This window comes from Micromys minutus (assembly GCF_963924665.1).
Source record: "Micromys minutus genome assembly, chromosome: 9".
NCBI lineage: Eukaryota > Metazoa > Chordata > Mammalia > Rodentia > Muridae > Micromys > Micromys minutus.
Genome location: NC_137978.1, coordinates 16,875,428 through 16,899,504, shown reverse-complemented (window position 1 = coordinate 16,899,504; position 24,077 = coordinate 16,875,428). Strand labels below are relative to the sequence as shown.

The window sequence follows — 24,077 nt, the reverse complement described above, 5'->3', positions numbered from 1 at the left end:
TTTTTAATATTTTCAATTATTTAATGTTTTACCTATAAAACTCTGAAACGTTACTACAAATGTACACTTGTGTATAGCACAAGGCAAAAGGAAGAAGATGGCAGCCTAGCAGCCTGGCTCATACCTGTAATCCCAGCACTTGAGAGGCTGATCCAAGTGGGGTTTGGAGACCATCTTGGGATATATGGCGACTTCCAAGTTGGCTGAGGCTATAAAGTGAGAATAGGCTAGCCTCTGTCCTGTAAATGAGCACAGTTGTCATTTATCTTCTGTGACAGGAAGCATGGAGGACATAGGAAAAGCACAGCAGTGCTACACTTTCTTGACATTTGTCAAGATCTCAAAACTGTCCTATAGGTATATTATTTATTTAATTTATTAATCAATTAATTTCGACAACATCACCTAAGGGTGAGCCTTGAACTATGTAGTCAAGGATGACCTTGAACTCCTGACCTCAAGTCCTGAGATATTAGGCATGGGTCACCATGCCTGTTGTAGGATGCTGGAGGTCCAGCCCAGGGCACTTGAGCATGGTACACATGTGCTCTCCTGCTGCTGTAAAGATTAAAAATGGAATGGCTTATCTCTTTATCGGCCCCCGAGACCTCACTCCACAGATGCTGCTCTAGTTTGGAGCCCAATGCACAGGCTTTGTCACTCGGTCCATGAGCTATACTTCACCCGGCACAAACATGACTCTGAGGCCCGATAGCTAAATTCTCAATCCACAAACCCTCTATACAATAAGATTACATCTAATGGACAAAGACACAAACTGCCCTTCTATATGAGATAAAGTGACCTACAGAAGCCCTTAAAATATTCATATCTACCTATCACAAATTAAGTTCACCTGGATCTAGGTCTGCTTTCTCCAGCTCCATCTTGCTTCCCCTGGAATCTCCTCCTCTTCCGTTTTCCTATTCTACCTTTTCCCCACCTACCTCTCCACTGTCCCATTATATATGGACTTAACATAAATCTACACTCTCCCAACTGAGCTACATCCCCAATTCGCTTTCATTTAATCATTATTAAACTATTCTTTTTTTCTTTTTCTTTTTATGTATTTATTCTTTTAGTTTTACACTCAAGATTTTATTCCCCTCATGGTCCACCCCCTTCCTGTCCTTCCCACCATCCCTGTCTCCAAGAGACTGGCCCCACCCCACTCACTCCACCGACCCTGCCAGACCTCTAAACTCCCTGGGGCCTCCAGTCTCTTGAGGGCTAGGTGCATCTTCTCTGACTAAACCTGGACCCGAGATTTCTATGCTGTGTATGTGATGGGGCCTCATATCAGCTGGTGTATGCTGCCTGGTTGGTGATCTGGTGTCTAAGGAATCTCAGGGGTCCAGGTTAATTGAGATTGCTAGTCCTTTTACAGGGTCTCCCTCTTACTCAGCTTCCAGCTTTTCTCTAATTCAACCACAGAGTCAGCAGCTTCTGTCCATTGGTTGGGTGCAAATATCTGCATGTGACTCTTTCAGCTGCTTGTTGGGTCTTTCAGAGAGAGTCATGATAGGTCTGTTTGTTTTCTGGTTTTTTTTTTTTTTTTTTTTGAGCACTCCTATGATAGGTCCTTTTTTTGGTGAGTACTCTGTAGCCTCAGTAATGGTGTCAGGACTTGGGGCCTCCCCTTGATCTGGATCCCGTCTTGGGCATGTCCCTGGATCTTCTTTTTCTCAGGCTCTTCTTCATTTCTATCCCTGCAGTTCTTTTAGACAGAAACAATTATGGGTCAGAGTTTTGACTGTGGAATAGCAACCCCATCCCTTACTTGATGCTCTGTCTTTCTGTTGGAGGTGGGCTCTACAAGATTCCTCTCCCCACTATAGGGCATTTCATCTAGCCCCCCCCCCCCCGCCACACACACACACACTTTGAGTCCTGAGGATCTTTTATCTCACAGATCTCTGGTACATTCTGGAGGATCCTCCAAACTTCCTATCTCCTGAGATCGCCTGTTTCTATTCTTTCCGCTGGCCCTTGAGGCTTCAGTCCTCACCACCCCCCCCCAATCAATCTGTAATTCTCTTTAAATAGTATTATTTAAAATATTTGTCAGCTTATTGCTTTTATTAATGTACGAATTTTACTTTTTAAAATATTCATTTGTGTATGATGGCTAAACTTGCTTACCAGCTTGACACACCAGGAAAAATGGACCCTAAATTGAAGAACTGCCTCTATCAGATTTGTCTGTACACATGTCTTTGGGATATTTTCTTGATTATAATTGATGTGCAAAGTCATCAATTATATGGGCAGCACCATCCCTAGGTAGGTAGGCTTGGACTGTTTAAGATAGCTCGATGAGTGTGAGCCAGTAACAAAGAAGCCAGTAAGTAGCATTCTTCATGGTCTCTGCTTCAAGTTCCTGCCTTAAGTTCCTACTTTGGATTTCACAGCCGATAAACTGGGACCTAAAAACTGATATGAACCTTTCTTCCCCAAATTGCTTTTTGTTATCGTGTCTTTTACAACAGCAGAAAGAAACTTGGATCATATGCTTTGTATTTTTAAGTAATATTTCTCAATTTCGCATTAGTCACTATAATTATCACTTATAGATGATTGTAGAGTATCTCATCAAGCAGCAGGCAAAGTGGTGTAGTGTGTCAGGCAGCTTGACACAAAGGGTGACAATCTAAGTCTGATGTTCAGAACCCACATAGTAGAAGAAAACTGATTCTTAAAATCTGCTTCTTGACTTTTGCATGCCTGTGCTCATTTGAATACACACAATGAATTAGTGAAATTAATACTTCATTAAGTTGATATATCAAAATTAGTCATTCTACTGTGGGTCACTTTTAAAGTATCTGTTCAGTGATTATCTTTATCCAGCTAGCTTTCTCTCTTTTACTATAATTTTTCTTATGGTAAATTCACAGCAGTTTATTAGTGGGCAAGGGATGTGAAGATTTGATAACTAGAAGGGTGGCATGGCCTTTTTAAAGATTTATTTCTGTTTGTGGGTGTGTGTCTATTTCTCTGTCTGTCTGTATGTATGTATGTATGTCCATGTCTGTATCATTGTGTATTATGGGTGTGGAATTGCCATGAAGCTGGAGTTATGGGCAGCTCTGAGCTGCTCAGTGTGTGCATGAGTGAGTGTGTGCGTGAGTGAGTGAGTGAGTGTGTGTGTGTGTGTGTGTGTGTGTGTGTGTGAGTGTATGTTACAAACAGAACTTGGGTCCTCTGGAAGAACAAGCTCTCTTACTAAGCCATCTCTCCAGACCCTGGTGTGGCCCTTCAATGCTGCAAAAGAATTATGAACCCTGAAAGAAATCAGTATTCCATGACCTTTAAAATACAAGGGTCTGACTACTCAGTTTCTACCCAGTTTCACTGCTTGCAGCATATATAAATTCAGGCAAGCCGCCTCAGCTTGTTAGTCTTAGTTCTTTGTATTGAGAAAATGGTTGACTCTTCATTATAGAGTTTTTCAAGGGTTTTTAGGCTATCAAGGATAATAGAAACTAGAAACTATTTAGTTGTAATATCCTCTTATAAAAAGAACAAAATACATAAAAATAAAAATTTAGGTATAGTGTTATGCACTGAATATGATTTGTTTTAATCTTTATTTCAATGTCAGGAAGAATGAACATTTTTACATGCACTCACTATATTTTAAAATTAAAATTTAGAGATTTTTTCACAGTTCCTTTATTGTTGTATGTGTGTGTACGAGTCCAGGCACATGCGATCAAATGTGTGGATCCTGGGATCAAATGAAGGTTGTCAGGTTAGTGTGGTGATTTTACTCACTGAACCGTCTCTTTGGTTCAGGGTTTTTTATTTAATGTTTGTACTTGTTTACATTTTTTCTACATGAAAATAAAATAAAATACAGGAAAGTTACAAACCGTCTCTTTAACTGTAAGGAAAATCTCCAGTATTCCTTTCACCTGGAAACAATTCATGCTTCACTCAAGTCCAGTGAGGCCTGTAGGAAAGCAGAAATGTGTGGTGTGCAGTGCTTATCATCTCTCTCCAGCCTTCCTGATCCCAAGGAGCTCCGCAGCCCTTTACCTGGGCATGCTTTACAACTGAAGACGGTTATTTTATAGAGCATCCCTCAGTTCGGGGTTGCCTGGTGCTTCCCACGTGAGAGTCAGCTCAGCCACCTTTGGCAGGAGAATCCCAGGAAGGATTTCTGTTCTCACTGCACCCATGGGGAGGCTTGCGGTGCTCTCCGTCCTCCTCTGTGGGGTTAAACATATGGCTTCCGTAAGATGATAACGCCTAGGCTCCTCCTAAAGAGGTCACTCACTTTTCTTTATCATCAGTAAATATTTGTACAGAGGCACTAATGAGGCTCTGTGTGTGTGTGTGTGTGTGTATGTGTGTACGTGTACATATATCCTACCATTCCTTCTGTCTTCAATCATTGATTTTGGTGTTTATTAATGCGCTTTATCTAAGTTATTGCAATAAGCATGGGGTGTAGGTCCACATAACCCATTTTTTGTTTTGTTGCAGTTCTTCAACACCATTCTAACCCCCCCCCCCACCCTCTCCACATTCAGAACTCTGTTCTGAATGGTAGCAAACCTGGCTCGTTATTCTCAGCCTGTTTGCTCATTTGATCAGTCCACCTATCAAGTGGACTGATCCAAGGGAGAGGCCAAGTCCCTGTCCCCTCCGGGCCACAACCCTGCTAGGTCACATTTCTCATTAGGTTCTGACCTTTGCTGGCAGCCACTCTGCTTGGTGGTTTTCATGCTGCAAGGGCTCAGGGTGTTTTTGGTGTGGGTATCTGAACGTTGTTGAGGGTTTTGATAGAGTACTCTACCAGCTTTTAGTATCTGGTTTCAGAATCGGTTCTTTTCAACAACTGTATTGATTGTAGTTTCTGGTCGGGGCAAAGTATTTAGTACTTCCTACATACAAGCCATCCTATAATGATGTCTACCTGAATTCTCTGTGGATTTTATCCTTTCTACATCGATCTAGACATTTTTATTCTGATGAGTAAAGATAAGACCTTCAGTGGTGTCCTCTGATTAGATCTGATTTTCCATCTCAAACTTTCCTGTATCTGTGTGTGTGTGTGTGTGTGTGTGTTTTATATATGTATTTACATGATTATTTATACTTTTTTGTTTCGAGTCTGCCTTTTTCATTAGACTATGCTTTCTTCGATATGCAAGAAAAACCCCTTTGAACAGCCTACCCATTATGTAATCATCATGTAATATAACTTAAATATTTGATCTTTATCACTTGAATATATTTATACCAGAAGCTGGATTATTCCAAGCTGACTTAATTTGTCTCCTGCAACAGTGAAGATGGAGAATGTAAATGTCTGTATCACACACCTGATGGAGATTATATATCCCATATGTTACCCATTTGAGGCCAGACTTTTCCTGTAGTAACTACGCCGTTGCACAGTCCTCTGTGCAGCCTATGTCGTGAGATAATGTGTCCTTTTGAAATGCACTGTGCTTGGATATGCCATTGATAACTTTGTAATGCACTGTGCTTTATATGCCATTCATAACTTTGTAATATGCTTGGATATACCATTCGTAACTTTGTAATGCACTGTGCTTGGATATGCATATGTAACTTTGGAGCTGTCCGGTGGATGAGGGATGTGAGACAGCTATGCATTCAGGTTTTCAAACATCTGGGTCTTTTGGATAAGCACCCGTTGGCACTCAGTTTCAGTTCATTGTTCACGACATTCCAGTGGTCAGCCTACCCTAGGCACTAATTTGAGATACTGATCTAAAGAACTCGAGGATCCCATCATTTTTATTCTGTTCCATATAGAAGAGCTCTGCGGTAGGAACCAGGATCCTGTGCTCCAGATATGCTTTGGGCTTCCTTTTTCTTACCCTCCTCCCCAGAAGCATGTAACGGCTACATCTCTTCTCATGCTGTAGAGTCCCTCCTTCCGCCTGTCAGAATGGGTTCCTTCCAAACCCTGAGTGGACTTTTGCCTCTCAGTGCTGATGTCCTTCCCTTTTAACTGTGAGAGATGTGATGCACTGTATCAGAGGCATGGGTTTCACTCCGTGCTCCGTTTCACGGGTTGTTTCTGACACATCAAGTCAACTTAATGAAGACTGGAGTAACGTCCAGTGTAATCAGTGGTGAGTGATAACATGCACAGCCAGTGTATCAGTGAGTGCTGGAGTAATATGTATGTGGAATGTAGTCAGTGCTGAACTTCATCTCGTCAGAGGCGAGCCCATTGTCTCAGCGGTAAAACATAAACAGTGCTCGTATTTCACAGACTCCTTGTATGACAGAAGAAGTTGAGTCTTTTTTTCCAGGCTCCTCAAGTCGTTTGGAAACTACAAATTTTCCATCATACGTTTTACTGGAGGACTTGGACTACAAGATACGTAACTTCAAAAGTATTTGACATAAAATACTGAGATCCCCAAATAGACATCTGCTTCTGAATTAAAGATTCCCAGTACAGATTTGCAATGCTTGCCTATTGACGAGGCCATCACTCTCAATGTGTACAAAAGGACCTTTACAAAGCCAATTGGAGGCTAAAGAGATTGCTTAGTGGTTAAGAACTCTGGGTACTTTTGGGAGGACCCCGGTTTAATTCACAGCACCCACATCAGGCGGCTCCACTACCTGTAACTCAAGCTCCAAGAGGATCTAACATCTCTGGTCTTCAAGGTCACATGCATTCACGTAGATGAACATACCCACACATGGATGCACATGGTTAAAACACAGTAATGGCTTCTTGTTGCATGAACTCAGACTCTAATCTAGCTCCAGAATTGTTAAGGATTCTTACCACAAACATGTTACCAGTATGGATTTATGGGAAAGCTAACCAGTTTTGAGATAACCATTACACCTGGTTTCATTTTTTTTCTTTTTATTCTTTTTTTGGGGAGGTCCTCTCATTAGAAAATAAGTTCCATGAGCACAATCCCTGTTTTGTCTAGTTCAACTCCGTGTCTGTTGCTGGAAAAGTCCTCAGTATCTAATACAAAGTAAACACTTGGGTGCATATGTTTATAGAATTTCCTTCAGTCTTCTAGAAACAGCAGTAGTCAAGCCCCTCATAAGTGTCAGCATTGTGTTTCTGGGTGGAATGGAGATACTGTCAGTTACTAGGTGCACACCATCACTGGGATGTTACAGCACAGAAGGCAGGGAGCATTTACCTTCAACATTTCAGCTGGAAAAGGGGTGTGTTAGAAGGGAAGTTTTGCAAGGCATGCTAGGAGTTTATCTGGAAGAAAACAACCAGCCGTCAGGAAGTAGTTTAGTGGGTAACTAGGCTTAAAAAGCATTGCTTATTTGTTAGTGGCTCTGGTGGGAATGAGAGTCAGAATACAGGGTTAAATTCTGGATTGGAAGTAGGCAGGGATTTGCATTATCAACTTAGAATTAGTATTTGAAACCCTGAGCTTATGCAAATTCAGCCAAAGATGAACACAAAAGCTTATTTTTATAAGCAGTTATCTCTAGAATAGGAACATGGTGTGCATACACCATTCATTCATTCATTCATTCATTCATTCATTCATATTTGTCTATATGTGTGTATGCTGTCTGTGTTTGTGTGAGGGCCTACATATGCCATAGCACCTGTGTAGAAGTCAAAGAATAAGCTTGGGGATCAGAGTCTCTCTGGTATACTGCTGTTTGTGCACCCCAAGCTAGCTAGCCTATGAGCTTCCAGGGGGCTGCTCCTGACTCCACCTCCTATTTTGCAGGAGGTATGCTGGGATTATGAATACACACTACGCTATCTAGCTCCTATGTGGGTTGCAGGAATCTGAGCTCAAGTCATCAGGCAAGCTTGTGCCTTTACATATTGAGCCATCTTCCTGGCCCCATGATACACTTGTTATTGGAAGAGTACAGAACTTGCTCCATACCTGAGGTTTTTATTTGAATGCTTATTTTTAATTATTTTGGACAGTCAACACTGAGCTACTGAAATGGTGACTTTGTTATACAGCTGAGCTGCCTTGGCAAGCTTGCTGTCTAGTCATGTGATGTCCTCTATCCTGTTATAATGCAGTGAATGGTCTTCACCAGATGATGGCGCCACCCTCTTAGACTTTTCAGAACTATGCTCTTCTCTGAGCCTAGTTCTTCTTTTTGATGACCCCTACCATTGCTTCTTTCTTTTCCTCTATGTCTATTTTTTCCTCCTGTTCTACTTTTCCCCACACCCACTTTCAATTCTCCTTTCTCCCAAGCTTCTCCTCTCTGTAGTGTGATATAGCTCTGCCTTCACCCTTGCTAAACCTTTTCACTAGGTTGGCTTTTCCCTCCTGCTTCTCCTTTCCTCTTAGCTTCTCTTTCTGTGCTGTGATATGCCCTGTCTTCACCCTTGTTACTAGTCACAGGGGTGGTTTTTCCCTCCTGCTTCCCTGCTTCTCCTTTCCCCTCAGCTTCTCTTTCTGTGCTGTGATATGCCCTGTCTTCACCCTTGTTACTAGTCACAGGGGTGGTTTTTCCCTCCTGCTTCCCTGCTTCTCCTTTCCCCTCAGCTTCTCTTTCTGTGCTGTGATATGCCTTGTCTTCACCCTTGTTACTGGTCACAGGGGTGGTTTTTCCCTCCAGCTTCCCTGCTTCTCCTTTCCCCTCAGCTTCTACTTTCTGTGCTGTGATGTAGTTCTGCCTTCACCCTTGCTATTATTAGTCATAGGATTGATTTTTCCCTCTTGGTTCCTTGCTTCTCCTTTCCCCTAAGCTTCTCCTTTCTGTCCTGTGTTGTGATGTAGCTCTGCCTTCACCCTTGTCATCAGGTTGTTTTTTCCCTCCTAGTTCCCTGCTTCTCCTTTTCCCTCAGCTTCTCCTTTTTGTCCTGTGTTGTGATGTAGCTCTGTCTGCCTTCACCCTTGCTACTAGTCATTGGGTTGTTTTTTCCCTCCTGGTCCCTGCTTCTCCTTTCCCCTCAGCTTCTCCTTTCTGTGGTATGATATAGCTCTGCCTTCATCCTTGTCATTGGGTTGGTTTTCCCCTCCTAGTTCCCTACTTCTCCTTGTCCTGTCCTGTGCTGTGCTCTGCCTTCACCCTTGCTATTATTAGTCATAGAGTTGGTTTTTGCCTCTTGGTTTTTTACTTCTCCTTTCCCCTCAGCTGCTCCTTTCAGCATCCAGCATCGTGACATAGTTCTGCCTCCACTCTTGCTACCAGTTACAAGGTCAGGTTTTTGTTCCTGATCCCCTGCTTCTCCTTATCCCCCAGCTTCTTCTTTATGCAGCTGTTTTTTTGTCTGGCAATTCCTCTCACTTCTGTTTTCATTCTGTTGACTCATTACCTTTTGTTGGTCTCACCCTGCTTCTCCTCATCTGTGAGCTTCTCCTTTCTGGGACTGTGTGACTATCACTGACTGCCTGTACTTGTGCTCTAGTGAATTTGCCTTTGCTTTTCCCATTTTGTGAGCTTCTGTTTTCAGTTTTTCCCACAGATCAGCTCTCTTGCCTCTGCAGCCCCTCCCAGATCTGCTGATCCTGTGGGTTTTTCTGCTGATGTAGTTTCTTGTTTTCCCCTGGCTTCTCTTTCTGCTGATGGAGGTTTTCCTTTTGCTGCTGTTTTTGCCACCATTTCTTCTTGTCATCTACATTTTTCTGTGTCTACATTTTCTGCCTTTCTTCGTTTTTCTGTGGTTCTAAGTAGCATCACTTTTACCTGCCCATTTTTGTGGTTCTTCCTGCCTTTTATATTTACATGTTAATACTCTAGCATCATCTCAAATTATCAGCTTAAAGTACCTCCCTCCCAAGATGACAACCAATATTAAAGCAAGAGGTAGCTGATTAACATGGAATAGCTATTTCTCCCGTGATGCTCACCTCTAGAGTGAGCTTAGGAGCAAAAGAAGGTTGCTATTTTTGTTGTTTTGTTTCTAAAGCAAAAAGAGCTGGCAGGTGATGGGTGTGATGTTTTAAAGCCATAGTAGGTGGAGGTATTCTGTAGCTCCTCCTGCTATGTAGGCAGTCCTTGCCTATCCTGCTGTAAGTGTATTAAATTCCACACCAAAACCAGTGGGACAGTCATGAAGACTAGGTTATTGTTCTAAAAAACTAGGCAAAGAGACATGGGAATGTAGAGGATAGTAAAGATGTGTGGTGTATGTCTACCCAAAGTAGAAGGTTGGAGATAGAATCTGAGGACAGGAGAACCAAGTTTGAGGCACAAAGAGTTGGATTTAAGTCATAGCATTGGAGGGTTGGTTGTAAGTGAAGCTCTGACATTAGAGTCTTTGGCTGTAGATGTGAAAACAGTTCTTTCATTTGTAGCAGCTGCACAGGTGCTTTGATAATTCTTTTCTCCTCTGTTGTAGGTCCTGAAGCTGTGCCTCCATCCCTTCTCAAAGTAGTGATGAAACCCATAGCAACGGTTGGGGAAAGCTACCAGTACCCTCCCGCAAACTTGGCCGCACTCCTCTCGCCACTTATGAGGCTAAACTTTGGTAAACATCAAGTGTTTTGGGGTTTTCAGACTATGCTCTTAGGATTTGGCCTGAATTTTAAAAAATAAAAAGCAGATTTTGTATCATAGTTGACAGTTACTGGTAGATTTTGTATCTTGTGAATGGTTACCTTGCATACAATTACTGATTTTCACAGAGTCATTATAGGTGAGGGTGAAGAGGAAGAGGCCTAAGTTCTGAAACTGTATAGTTCTCAAAAACAACTGTTGAGGAACAAGGGAGATGGGTCAGTTAGTAAAAGGTTTGCAGTGCAACCATGAGAGCCTCAGTTAGATCTCCTGTGCCTATGACAAAGATAGATAGATAGATAGATAGATAGATAGATAGATAGATAGATAGATAGATGGATGGATGGATGGATGGATGGATGGATGGATGGATGGATGGATGGATGGATGGATGGAAGGATGGATAGATAGATGATAGATAGATAGATAGATAGATAGATAGATAGATAGATAGATGGATGGAAGGATGGATAGATAGATGATAGATAGATAGATAGATAGATGGAAGGATGGATAGATAGATGATAGATTAGATAGGTAGATAGATAGATAGATAGATAGATAGATAGATAGATAGATAGATAGATAGATGATGGATGGATGGATAGATAGATATAGATGATAGATAGATAGATAGATAGATAGATTGATTGATAGATAGATAGACAGATAGATAGATAGATAGATGATAGATGGATGGATGGATAGATAGATGATTGATAGATAGATAGATAGATAGATAGATAGATAGATAGATAGATAGACAGATAGATGAGCAAACAAGCACAGTGCAGTGATGCATGCCTATAATTCCAGTGCTGGGGGAAAAAAATGACCCCTGAGGTGCAACAATGGTGGCTCAGTGGTTCAGAGCACTGGCTGATCTTCCAGAAGACTTGGGTTCAATCCCCAGCAACGACATGGCGGCTTACAACCGTCTAACTCCAGTTTTAGAAGATACCACACCCTTACACAGACATACACCAATGCACAAAAAAATTTAAAAACCATTAAAAATGTAAAAAAATAAAGGAAGAGAGGGGGAGAGAGGGAAGGAGGAAAGAGAGGGAGAGGGAGAGGAGGGAAGGAGAGGGAGCCCCATAGACTTACCTATAGGCCAGTTTGATAGAGGCGATTCCTCACTTTGGGTTTCCTCTTGCCATGTAACTTGAGTTTATGTCAGGTTGGTAAAAATTTAACTGGTACACCAGATACCTGCTGCATAAAAGGCAGGGAAAGCGCTAACATCTGTACCTAGTGCTTTTTCATAATTCTAAGTGGGATTCGAGTGTCCGGATTTCTTTAGAATGTCAGAGAGATTTCCCAAGGTACTGTAAGGTCCTTGGCAGTATCAAGAGTTAGGACTATGAGTCCAGTGGACATGTTCTCTGCTACCTCTCTTGAGTGTCTCAAAAGTCCATTTGGGTGGATGGATTCTGTTATGTGTATAAGTGTTCTAGTCGGAGGACTTGATTGAGACACTGAATCCTGAGCAAGTCAGGATCTGAGCACTCTATTACAGAAACTGTTTCTTTCTTCTCTTTCAGGTGAGGAGATACAGCAGCTGTGCCTTGAGATTGCCGTGACTCAGTCACCATCATCCCAGAGTGCGGCCGCACTGCTGGGCTTGTGGGTGGTGCCACCTCTGATCCACAGTCTGAGTGTACGTAGTAGTTCCAGGGGTTGAGTGTAGTGTCAGGGACTGTTCCCCTCTGAGATGGCCACTGTCACTTGGCATATGGTCTCAGAGTCAGGAGTAGAAAAATGAAAGCTTGCTAATACTTGATCTAGCTGGCCAGCAGCCTGGGAGGTGACAGGGCTATCACCCCATCCTTGTGTTACTTCTTACTAAAGAAGTAACATGACATTTGTAAAAAAGGATTTTTGATAATACAGTATGGATATATCATTGGGTGTTAATACCAAACACCTCTCAGAAGCATTTCTCCCCCCCCTAATCTCCTACAGTAAATCTTGAAAGTGATGTAGGATCAGGTGGCCAAAGGCACATAAGGCTACAATGTTTAGAGACATGTAGTGAGGAAAGTTGCAGAAATTTTGAGTCTGTCTGCTGGGCTTGAAAGACTCTTCATGATTTCATTACAGATCTAACTTGATCATCAGTACGTGGTCCTCACGTTCAGTTCCAGTGATGATCTGACTTTAGGTTTTTAAAGTAGTGCAAGATTTTTTTTTATGCCCTTAATCTCTTGGCTTTGGTCCTAACCACATTATTTAGCCTTTTTTATTCCTCCCAATGGTCTTTCTTGAAGGTGTGTATTATTGACTTCTGCATCTTTTTCTCTCACTAACACCATTGCCCACACCTGTCTTATGCCAGCAGCTTACCACTCTCTGTCACTTGCTGAGGACTTGCTATGTACCTGGTACTCACTAGCATTTGGTTCATGTTGAAGCCATCAGTTTTAATGTATGCACGTATGTGTGTAAAAATGTGTGCACACGCACACCCACACTCTTTTATATATATATATATATGAGTGTGGGTGTGCCTGTGCAAACACACATGCATACACCACACACAAAACAGCCAAAATAAGAAAAAAATCAGAGTAGCAATGTGACGTCCTTGTAGAAGTGGTATTTACTTCCTGTCTCTGAACAGGCTTAAGCTATTGGATGGTTCAGTGAGCAGATTCTTGGACCCTATGGGTGCACATGTGTCACACTGATGGGCATAACTGAAGCAGCTATAACTCCTAGTGTCCCTTAGTAATCACAGTGACCCTTTGGACTACGACACCATGGGAAAATGCCAGAGAAAGAAGTAACCCACAGCTTTTAATCTGTCTGCTCTCCAACTCAGATGACCTAGGGACTTTGATTACCACAAACTCAGACAGATTTGTTTATGTCTGGCCTTATCTGTTTCCCTTCCAGCTGAATATCAAGAAATACCTCCTGGTATCTATGCCTCTGTGGGCAAAGCATGTTTCTGATGAACAGATCCAGGGTTTTGTTGAAAACCTGGTGGTAGCAGTTTTTAAAACAGATTCCCAACTTCGCCATCCTGAGATGTGTCCAAGTGCCTTACAGGGTCTGAGCCAAGCCATGAAACTGCCCAGTCCTTCCCACCACCTCTGGAGTCTGCTCTGCGATGCTACTGGGAGAATTTTTGACCTTCTGCCAAATAGGATTCGGGTAAAGAACAAAAATATTTACATTCCTGACAATTTATGCTTGGACTTCTTTAAAGTCATTTTGGCAAAGGCGGGCTGGGGGTGTTTTAAGAATATGGGTGGGAAGGCTAGCAAGAAATGACACATTCTTCACTAGGAGTGGCTTTGTTTCCAAGACAGAAATTTAGGTTCAGTGTTTGGAGCAAGCTTAGAGGTGAGTTAACCAGTACTGTACCAGAAGCCGGCTGAAGATGAACAAGTGCAGACATCTGTCCTCAGTGTGCCTCGGTGACATTGTCATATTTATATATACTTTTTATCCCATGGCCTTAAGTAGGCACTTTCCCTCCTACGACAGACCTCTACACTGGAGTTTCACAACAAGTTAAAAATCTGGATTAGAATAGTGGAATTCTGATAGGGAGAAAAGCGTACAGCCAAGCAAGCACACAGAGCAATGGAGAAGACGTTCTTAAATTGTGAAAGTCTGACCATATGTTTTGGTTAGCATTAGAATCTCATCAGTTGCTGGGGATAAACAAGTCTAATAGTTCATCACAATATTAATTGATTAGATATGTTTGCCTTACTCTGTATTTTGACATGTTTGAGATTTGTCTTTGCCAGAGAAATGATCTGGAGTTGTACATCAGTATAGCAAAGTGCCTCTCGGAGATGACGGATGAAGGTGCCAATCAGGTTTCCCAGATTACCAAGGTAATACATAGTTCTATGCCTCATTACCTTATTGGAATACATTTCGTTATTGAAGCAGAAATCACACGGGAAGGTTTACAGCATCTTTTTTGGCATAATGTGGTTTTACATCAAATTTGTTACTGGATAGTTTAGGGAACTGTCTTTCTTCTTCACATATCAGATACCACCCTGGTGGTGTGACCAGTGTTTAATACTCTGCCAATCAGGATTGTTCCACCAGTCTCTACCAAAACCTGTGTCAGACTGGTGCTCTCTGACTCCAGCTGAAGGGAATCCAGAGGTGGTGGCCTACCCCAAGAACAGGCTCTGCCAGCCAGGAACAATCTGTTAGCTTCCACTACTAGGATGCAGGCCAGACTAGAGATCTCTGTCTCCAACTGAAGGGAGTCTGGATCATCCTCATAGCCTCCTGACCAGGAGGGAGTTATTAGCTTTTCTGCCTGCCTCCGCTGGCCTCCAGGGTACAAACAAAAAAAAAAATTCACCCCATTACTGAACAAGACAAAAGAAGACTCAGAGTAAGACAAAACAAAGACAGAGCACACAGAGGCATGCCGCAATTCACCAATCAGTAGGGAGTCAGTTGCTCTACCAAAATTGTCTACTATCGAGTTGGGACCCCCAGGAATCCCAGACGATTCCCCAAATGTTAGGCTTCAGGAATCCTTAAAGGAAGACCCCAGACTCAAATAGTATGAAAGAACAAAGAACATTTGTTCTGCAGAAACAACCAGCATGCTGTGGTCACCACTGCGTCAAAATGGTGATAACCCCATACAAAAGCATGCAGGCTTTCTTATAGGGAACCAGGTGAACTCTCTAGAAGGATTAAGTAATCTCTAATGTGATTGGTAGGGGACAAAGCTCTGACATTAGTACAATTTTGTTTGGCTACTATGTTAGGGTCAGGTAATGGAAAACCACATTGGTGATGCCAGGATGCCCCAGATAGACTACATTCCTGTGTCATGAATGATTAGCCACCAAATGGGTTGCCCAGCACAGGTGCCCTATCTTGAACTCAGATATCTACTATTCATGTGGCTATCTTCAAACTGTTCCTGGGTGGAGGATTTTATTGTCTTGTTCCTGGACTTTCGGGGTCTGCTGCTGAAGTAGATAGCTTATGGCCTGGTTTCTGAGTGGAGACCAAATGGAATGGATAGACCCCTTCAATTTGTATTTGGAACGTAATAAGTATAGTGTGTATTATGTTAGTACTCTGTATACCTACTTTCTAACTTCCAGACACATTCGTAGTTTCCGTGGGAATAAGACACAGCACTCCAGCCCTTAGTGGCATGTGCATTTTCTGTGGCTGTGCTACAGGAAGTGAACATCTCTAGTGTTGGGGTGAAGAGTGCCTTGCTCATACTTCCGATTTCCTTTGCCTTGAGGTTTTGTTGACACTTCATTAGCTTACTAATGACTGAACAACTGGCTTCCCACCCCCCAGGACAACATAGAAAAGGCTGCCTTTGTCAAGTTGTACCTAGTCTCTCAAGGACGACTCCCATTGACAAGCCTGACTGATCTACTCACTGCTGCTCTCCAGCACCCTGAGAAGGAGACTCTAGCCTGGATGATCCTGCACAGCTTATACCAGGCACGCATTGCCAACCACGCCAACACAGGTGAGCACAGAAACATTTGCCTGCTGTAGGTCCTCATGTGTCCCCTCAGCTTCAAAACTAGCTTGTTTGCTAACACAGGTCTGGCCTTGCTGCTCATAAATAGTGCTTTCGGTGGTTGTAGCTCACACAATCCATCTTTTGGATAGAGGAATGAATTATTTTGAGGATTTTCATATTATCTTTGTTCTGCTGGTCTACCAGTGGTTTTCAACCTGTGGGTCACAAACCCTTTGAGAGATAACCCTTTCACAGGGGTAGCATATATGATATCCTGCATACCAGGATATTTACATTGTGGTTCATAACAGCAAAATTACAGTTACGAACTAGCACTGAAAATGATTTTATGGACTGGGGTCACCAGAACATGAGGAACTGTGTTGAAGGGTCACAGCATTGGGAAGGTTGGGAACCACCGATCTTGACCCTCATCGGTACATCACTGGGTTACTTCAGTCAGTTTACTTTAGTTTTCCAAACACAAGATGGAAATTGATTCTCCTGGTAATAGAAAGAAAATGGTGTGTGGCTGGCCACTTAATTAAGGGTCAGAGGGGAAAACAAACAAAATTAAATCATACATGTGAGAAGCCTTCTCAAGTGTTTGTTTGTTTGTTTGTTTGGGGCGGGGGGAGAGACTGGTATGTAGACCAGGCTGATCTCTTTGCCTTTCCCTCCCAAGTGGTAGGATTAAGTTAAATGTGTGTCACCATGCCTGACATGTTTTGCTTACAGAGTGTTTTAGACACTAAACTGTAATGGCCCCTTGAGGATAGAACTTGCTCTTGGCAATTTTTTATTAGGTCACTTGATATGTTGAGATTGAGCAGTTTGCTTATATCTCCTTAGTGCCTAGCACTGAAGGAAAAACAATGGCCTTGTGATGAAAAATGTAAATTTCTTTTATTTAAATAAATAAATTTTATATATTGGGGTGTATGTGTGTGTGTCTGTGTATCTGTGTGTGTCTAAGTCTATGTCTAAATGGGGGTACACATGTGCTATGGTGTGTGTGTAAAAATTAGAGGACAGCTTTGGAAATGTGGGTCTTGTTCACCTTTGGGTTCCACATACCAAACTCAGGTCATCAGACTTTTGTGCCAGGCGTCTTCACCTGCTGGGCCATATCACCAGCCCAAGAATTGTAAGCTTCCATTCTAAAATAAAAATATAATATGTTCGCTTATTGGGAATAAGTCTAGTAGCTGTTTCCAGTTTTTGATAAACTAGAGATGTCTGATGTTGCTTTTGACTCTGATGAGCCTACTGTGAAAAGCTTCTTTTTCTCTTATTAAATTCTTAGGATGTTCTGAAACAGATTAAAAAAAAAAAAAAGAAGGCTGGACTGATGGCTCAGTGGTTAAGAGCACTGGCTGCTCTTTCAGAGAACCAAGGTTCAATTTCCAGCTTACATGGCAGCTCACAACTGTCTACAACTCCTGATGCAGGGGTTACGATACCCTCCCACAGACATACGCGCAATCAGAATAGCTATGTACATGAGATAAAAATATTTTTTAAAAAAATCATATTTTTCAGTCTCTGTGCTGACATGCGTTCTCCAGTTACCCTGTGGTGGCTGGTTGGTGTTTCTTTTTTTTTATGTCTCCGGGACAGGCTTCTGATTACTCTGGCGTACTGAGAGTAGAAACGCACAGGAGCACTTTAAAATGACTAACTAACGAGTCCATATTTCTCCTGGCGCATTCAGTTTTCAGAGGAAAAGCTCCAGTAAACGTGTTCTGTCACTACTGGGCAGAGAGACCTGAGGGAGGTGTCACTTAAACGAAAAGACTGAAATAGTTTCCTGGTGTGAGTAGTGGGAACGTTCGCCTGGGCAGCGTCTTCCACGTGTCCGGCTTCGGTTGTGATGGCCGTTGCTAGTCTGTGCTAAGAGAACGCTCATTTTCTTTCAGGCGTGTTGAAGAGACTGGAGTGGCTGTTGGAACTGATGGGCGACATGAGAAACATTGCTTACCAGGGAGCATCTGCTAGGAACGTGGCTCCCGATGAGGTACGATCCACCTAGAGAAGCAGCCAACTTAACTTGAAACGTAAAACTTAAATTTTCTTCCCTAAAAGAAGGCTCGGTTGCAGTGTCGCTCAGCTTCTCACTGCTGTAACAAATGCCGAGGCCTCCAGCTTACAGAGGGAAAGCATTCATCTGGCTCGAAGTTCGGGGTTCTGTCCCAGGGACAGTTGATCACACAGCGTTGGCCTTGTGGTGAAGTGATGCATCATGGAGGGAGTGCATCTTTTCAGGGCACACCCCCTCCCCGCATCCCAAAGAGCTCCTACTATACTACCACCTGTATGGTCTACTTCTTTCCCATAGCATCAGCCTGGGGACTAAGCCTAGAAGCCTTTGGGGTCATCTAAGATCCAAAATCAAACACACTCTCACAACCTCTTTTCCTTTTATTTTGAAAAACCACTGGAAATGCCATAAGGAGACAAGGACTGTTGTCATGTTTCTGGAGATGCCAAGACTGTCTTTAACAAAACATGTTCTTTGATGCAAAGGACTGGAAGAAGGCTAGTTAGAGAGAGAGCCCTAGGGCCCTCATAGTGTGTGTAGGAATGCCAGGCTCAGGTCTCTGGCCTCTCTGGCTCATGTGATTAAAAATGCCTATGATAAAGAAACACCTATATGCAACATGTGACGGTGTTCGTGAGATCTGCTATGTGCCCTATGACACCGCCGAAAAAAAGTCTCATACTGGCTGATTGTAAAAACCAATACAAATAATACAATAATACGAGCATAGCTCTATTCCACTCTTTTTTCTTAAATTTCTGTGTAGGCATTCTTCCCAGTTGAGTTAAATTTGCATAACCTGATAAATTCTTTGAAATTCTGAACCATTTATCTGAAAAGTTGTATATCTTTTTTAAATTATCAAAACTTTAATTCATCAGTTAGGATCTTAAGGGACTGAGAAGTATTTTTTTAAAAAAAAAAAAAAACTTATTTTTAAGCTAATATAGTCTTTCCTCTTTCTTTCTGATTTCCTGAGCTTTTATTAACTTTCTGTTTTCTTAGCCCCAAAAAAATATCTCAAAACACTTAGCATGCAAATTAGCTAGAAAAATTATAATTGAAATCACATTAATTCAACATCTTGATAGTATCCCCATTACCATGTCTAAATTTTTAATAATTGTGTAATGTAGCCTGAATGTTGGATTACAGACAGATTTTTTAAATGTCTAAAGATAAACTTTTTATTGTTTAAAATAAAATAAGATGTTTAAAATAGGATGTTTCATATATTTTAAAAAACAGTTTTGTTTGTATAACGAATAACTTCCTTAGTTTATTTATCTTTTTAAGCACACCAAAAATGAGGAAGTACCCAGGCCTTGTAATGATTAAGGATAAATTATATTTTTCTTGAAATGTTGGAGGAATAATCTGGAACTGTTGGATTCCCCCCTCACATAAGGAAAATTCCGGAACCTTCCAAAGCCCAGAAAAGCTCATTAGTTGGCATGGAAACCAAGTTTGCTGTTCCCCACAGTTCCTCTTCCGGAGCAGCAGATACAGTGGGAGAAAGGGAAGATGGCCTTGCCTCACAAAAGAGGCCGTGTCTCTGCACTTGTCTAGCTTTGAGTAAAACATACGGTCTCAAGTTGCTTCTCTTTTCTCAACAGGCTTTGGACTTCTTCATGCTGATATTTGCTGCTGCGGTGGTAGCATGGGCAGACCATGAGGCCCCGCTTCTCCTTGGCCTCAGTGTCAGTTGGTTGCCGTGGCACCAGGAGAATGGCTCTGGTGGACCAGCGGCAGCCTTGCTTGGCAGGAGTCCAGTGCAGAGAGTCACTGTGCAAGAGGTTCTTACTCTCCTCCCCAGTAGCATGCTACTGCTGCTACAAAAAGAGCCATGGAAGGAACAGACCCAGAAGGTGAGGGGTGGCAGCCAGCTGCTTAGCAGGACAGGCCGGCTCTTGTCTCCAGCTGTCGCTGCTCTAGGATGGAATTAGCTGAAGTGTGGATCACACCAAAGGCTTTCATACTCGTCCCCAAATATCACTCACATACCATGTGATAGAAGCAGAGGCCAGCCCAGGGTCAGCACAACTATTGTCTAGCCAACTGACAGCAGCCATAGCTGCCTTCTGGTAAGGGGGCAGCTAGAGAGAAAGCCTGTATCTCCATCCATGTACCGAGTACACACGTGCTGTTAATCCTGGGCGGAAAGGACACATCTCCAGTCCTTGAGATCAGGACACTTAGGCAAACTCAAGATCCACCATGTTGTGCTATGGGTAAGAGGTGAGAGTTAAGAGAACTTTCCAGGGGAAGTGTGGCTCTGGAGTAACTGTAGAACCGCGACATAGTAAAGGTCCCTTTGCCTTATTCTGTCTTACTGTGTGTACTTGCCATAGCTGGCCTCTTGTAGATCCCAAAGAGGGTTTCGTTAAAGCCCAGTATCCTCACCTCTGACCCCAGGAAAGCCCATATCATAAGCAGCACTTTCAGGGTTAGACCTCATGTGTGCAGACTCTCAGCAGAACCCATGGAAGAACTTGGCTTTATCTTGCTCTGCCATGACTCTAATACAGCTGATTTGAAGATTCTATCCTGAATCCTATTTAATCGAAACTGTCTTCATGATGTTGGAAGCTTTAATAATTTGTCGCTTATTTTTGAAATATGAACATTAATTCGTAACAACATTTCTGAACCGTAAACCTGGCTTAACTGTGCCTGACTCCGCCGAGTGTCTCAGCTGAAAGGCTGTTCACTGTTAAGTCAGTGGTAGGAGGTTTCCCCAAGCTTTGTATTTTATGTTCTACTTTTAACCAAAGTAAACGTGGTCTCTGATATTTCCACACTGGGACACTGTTGACCTTGGATACGGGATAGACATCTTAAAGGAAAATTTATGCAACTATAATTCTAGGCCAAAATGCATATGGAACCAATTGGAGGTGACAGGGTGCAAAGAAAGTCACTTAGCAGCCATGTATAGCTCCGTTCAAATCTCCACTCTGCTATTATTTAAAGGAAGTTAACTTGGATCAGGTCACTTAACCTGTCTGAGCATATCATAGTGATTAGAGGAAGATAATGGTCATGATAAACAGAAGTCCTCCAGGCCCATGAGTGCCTTACGCTTTCTACACAGGTCTTAGTATATCTCAGTAAGGAACGTGGGTGGGGTTTGTGAGGACTGTTGATCAGAGTTGTGTCTTTCATCTCCGTGTCAATGTGTGCAGGCCCAAGAGACAGCTCTCATGCTAATGGTGGGATCTACTTCACTGACAGTACTCTTTCTCGCCCTAGTTCATTGACTGGCTGTTTTGCATCATGGAAATTCCTAATGAAGCCTTTGCAGCAAAGTCCAAGGATCTGTTGAAAGGTATTACTTCATGCTTTATGTCTAGCATGAGTAAACCTCATGATGAAATGGAAGAGCACCACTAGGCATGTGGTTTCAAGAAAGTGTCCTTACTACGGCATTTTGAGTCAGAAAAATGGGGTAAAAAGGAGGGCCAGTGCTGTTAAAATTAACTTTTAGATAAGTGGTATTAAATATCATTATAATTCTAAAATAACTAAAATTTGCAAAATTCAGAAAAGTTTAAATATGGCCGATAGAAATCCAGAGTTCCAGAGGCAGTTTTGAGGATATCCCTAAGGTTTTTTTCATCCTGTACATGAGGACGCTTCTGAAATACTTGTAATGGAAGACAGCTGGAAAAAAAGAGAGTTCTCAGTTCATCTCTTATGTTGTAACGTTATTTGTAAATCCTATGATCCTTACACTAGCTTCTAGTAATAGTTGGTGCTGCTCAGTATTTCGAGAAGGGAACTAGGTGTTGACCAAGCCATCAAGCACTTTCAGTCCTGCACTTCTCCACGGACTGGCACGTTATGACTGTAGGAAACCCCAAATATGGAAGAGTTTTCTGAAAGTCTTGTAGAGTTTTAAACTCAGCTATAAGGTATGATTTGGCCATTGGCCTCATGACCTGAGATGCCTCATACTTGTTACCTGTGTCTTGGGACTTGAGTCAGCAGCTCCTGCAGAAGTCCTTTGCATGCCACAAGAGATTGTACTGAGAAGTGCCCTTCCCATTGGCCCACCATGTGGTGCTTTATCCAGCTTGGTGCCATAACATGACCATGTCTTACTGTAAGAGGATATAATTTTGTTATTAAACAGGCATGCATTCCGAGTAAATGGGAAGCGTGCTGATAAGGGCCAATGCCTCGGTAGGATTCCCATGCAGCACTGTGAGTCAGGCCCTTATCCATTCCTACGGATTTACTGATAGGAGTCTCTGTTTGTGTGCTGCAGGGAGTTCAGACCAGTGATGGTGGCCAACATATACTGTTTTCAGTTACAAAGCTCCCAACTGATTCAGTAAAGGAAGCAACCACTCGGTTTAAGGAGCCACACCTTTAATAGATTGCGTGGTCATTGGCTTATGGGAATGACCTGGGTTCCCTATAATCTTTCACATTCTTTTATTTCGTGTAACATCTGAATATATTGATATTCTAAAATAAGAAAGATGTAGTAATTACTAAGTGGATTTAATCAGAATTTCTCTACTTTTAACTGTTCCTTGGGACAAATAATACAATGGGAAATACATACATGTCCAGGTAAAATTTAGTGTGAGTACACTTGCTTCATTGAGCACAAGAACTCAGCCTTCTATAGGTGTGGGGGCTTCTCTTTAACTGAACACTTAATGGAGATAACCAGTTCATGCACAAAAGAACACAAATTTAAAGTAAATTGTTACAGAGGCAACATTTCGTGGAAATAGTAATGACACGTAGAAAAACAATTATCACTAGCATGCCAAATATCAATAGTCTGTCAGTTTTTAAATGTATTGTTTCGACCCCTTTTTGATCAAAATGATTTTTTCAGACACAGCACAGCTTTGTCAAGTACATCAGTCTGTCCTGTGTTCTTGTCCTCCTAGCAACCCTGCTGTCCTTGAGAGTTCTACCAGAGTTTAAGAAGAAAGCTGTATGGACCAGAGCATATGGTTGGTGACAGTCACAGGAACCAGCAACATTCTCCACCAAAGGAGTCAGACCAGAGAAACAGAAGCTTTCTAGGATTGCTATGTGAGATCAGTGAGAAATGATCCTCACCGCTGGAGGTCATGAGAAGACATCAACATACTGACATCTCACCACGTGTATGGCCAAGAGAGGGGTGCATTCCTTGGGTACCCGAACATTTGAGACTAAAATGGAACATGGCCAGAGTTCATTGTAAACGTCTTCTTTTCTTTATGAAAACTGGAGTATATTTTCTCTTCCTTAAGTTCTAGTAAAATAATCTTATGAGTTTTGTGCAATGTGACTTTTACTTTTAAGAGTGTGGGAAGGTTTTTGTCAGTGAAAGTAAACGGCAGAGCTGACAAGAATTTGACAATCTCCTTTCCATGAAGCTTTGTCATTGAGTTAGACAGATTTTATTCCTGTTGATAAAACACCCACTTAGAGGACTGATAGGCATATTCTGATCACCAGGCATAACACCAACTGGTACCAAGGTTAGACTCATCAGTGATAGGTGAACTTCCTATGCTGGGTCGTCATGAGTGCAGGTGAAACTTATCCAGTTCACGACAGCAGTGACCACAAAGGAGACTTAGTTCACACACCAGGAAACTCAGTGGTTGGTCTGATGAATCCTGCGATGCTGTGGTCCCACCCTCTGAAGATCATGCCTCCCACTTAGCAAAATGGCTGCTAGTTACCTCAAGGATAAACGAACGGTTCTTTTCCCCACAGGCATGGTAGAATCAATAATGGGCAGACTCTAGAAACACATGAAGGTCTTATAACAAGTATTTGTTCCCTAGCAGGTGGGATATAATCAATGGTTAGGCCTAAGTCGGGTGTTAACCTGAGTCCTGGACACAGAGGAGGTTGCCCCAAGCAAACCTGAACTGGGTTTCCCTGGGAGAAAGATGATAGAATGCTAAACAAGCAAAAAAGGGAATTTTTTTTTTCATTTTATTTTCCAAATATATAATTCCTTTACAGGTTGGACTATGAGGAAATGGTTTAAGTCAAGAGGGAAAACAAAAAGGTAGAAGCAACTTATACCAGCTTTTCTTCTCCTTCACATATGCACTA

At 42.2% G+C, this 24,077-nt stretch overlaps 1 protein-coding gene across 1 annotated transcript in view; it reads left to right on the top strand.

Moving 5' to 3' along the window:
* FOCAD (focadhesin) overlaps positions 1–23,279 on the top strand; it is a 251,644-nt gene extending 228,365 nt beyond the window's left edge. Inside the window, exons 35-43 of the mRNA XM_080921861.1 lie at positions 10,307–10,435; positions 12,012–12,127; positions 13,366–13,626; positions 14,232–14,321; positions 15,781–15,958; positions 17,875–17,972; positions 19,613–19,864; positions 21,249–21,324; positions 22,907–23,279. Of these exons, the coding sequence (XP_080777987.1) occupies positions 10,307–10,435; positions 12,012–12,127; positions 13,366–13,626; positions 14,232–14,321; positions 15,781–15,958; positions 17,875–17,972; positions 19,613–19,864; positions 21,249–21,324; positions 22,907–22,980 (1,274 nt within the window). The 3' untranslated portion in view covers positions 22,981–23,279. The remainder of the gene's footprint in view (positions 1–10,306; positions 10,436–12,011; positions 12,128–13,365; positions 13,627–14,231; positions 14,322–15,780; positions 15,959–17,874; positions 17,973–19,612; positions 19,865–21,248; positions 21,325–22,906) is intronic.
* The last annotated feature ends 798 nt before the right edge of the window (positions 23,280–24,077 follow it).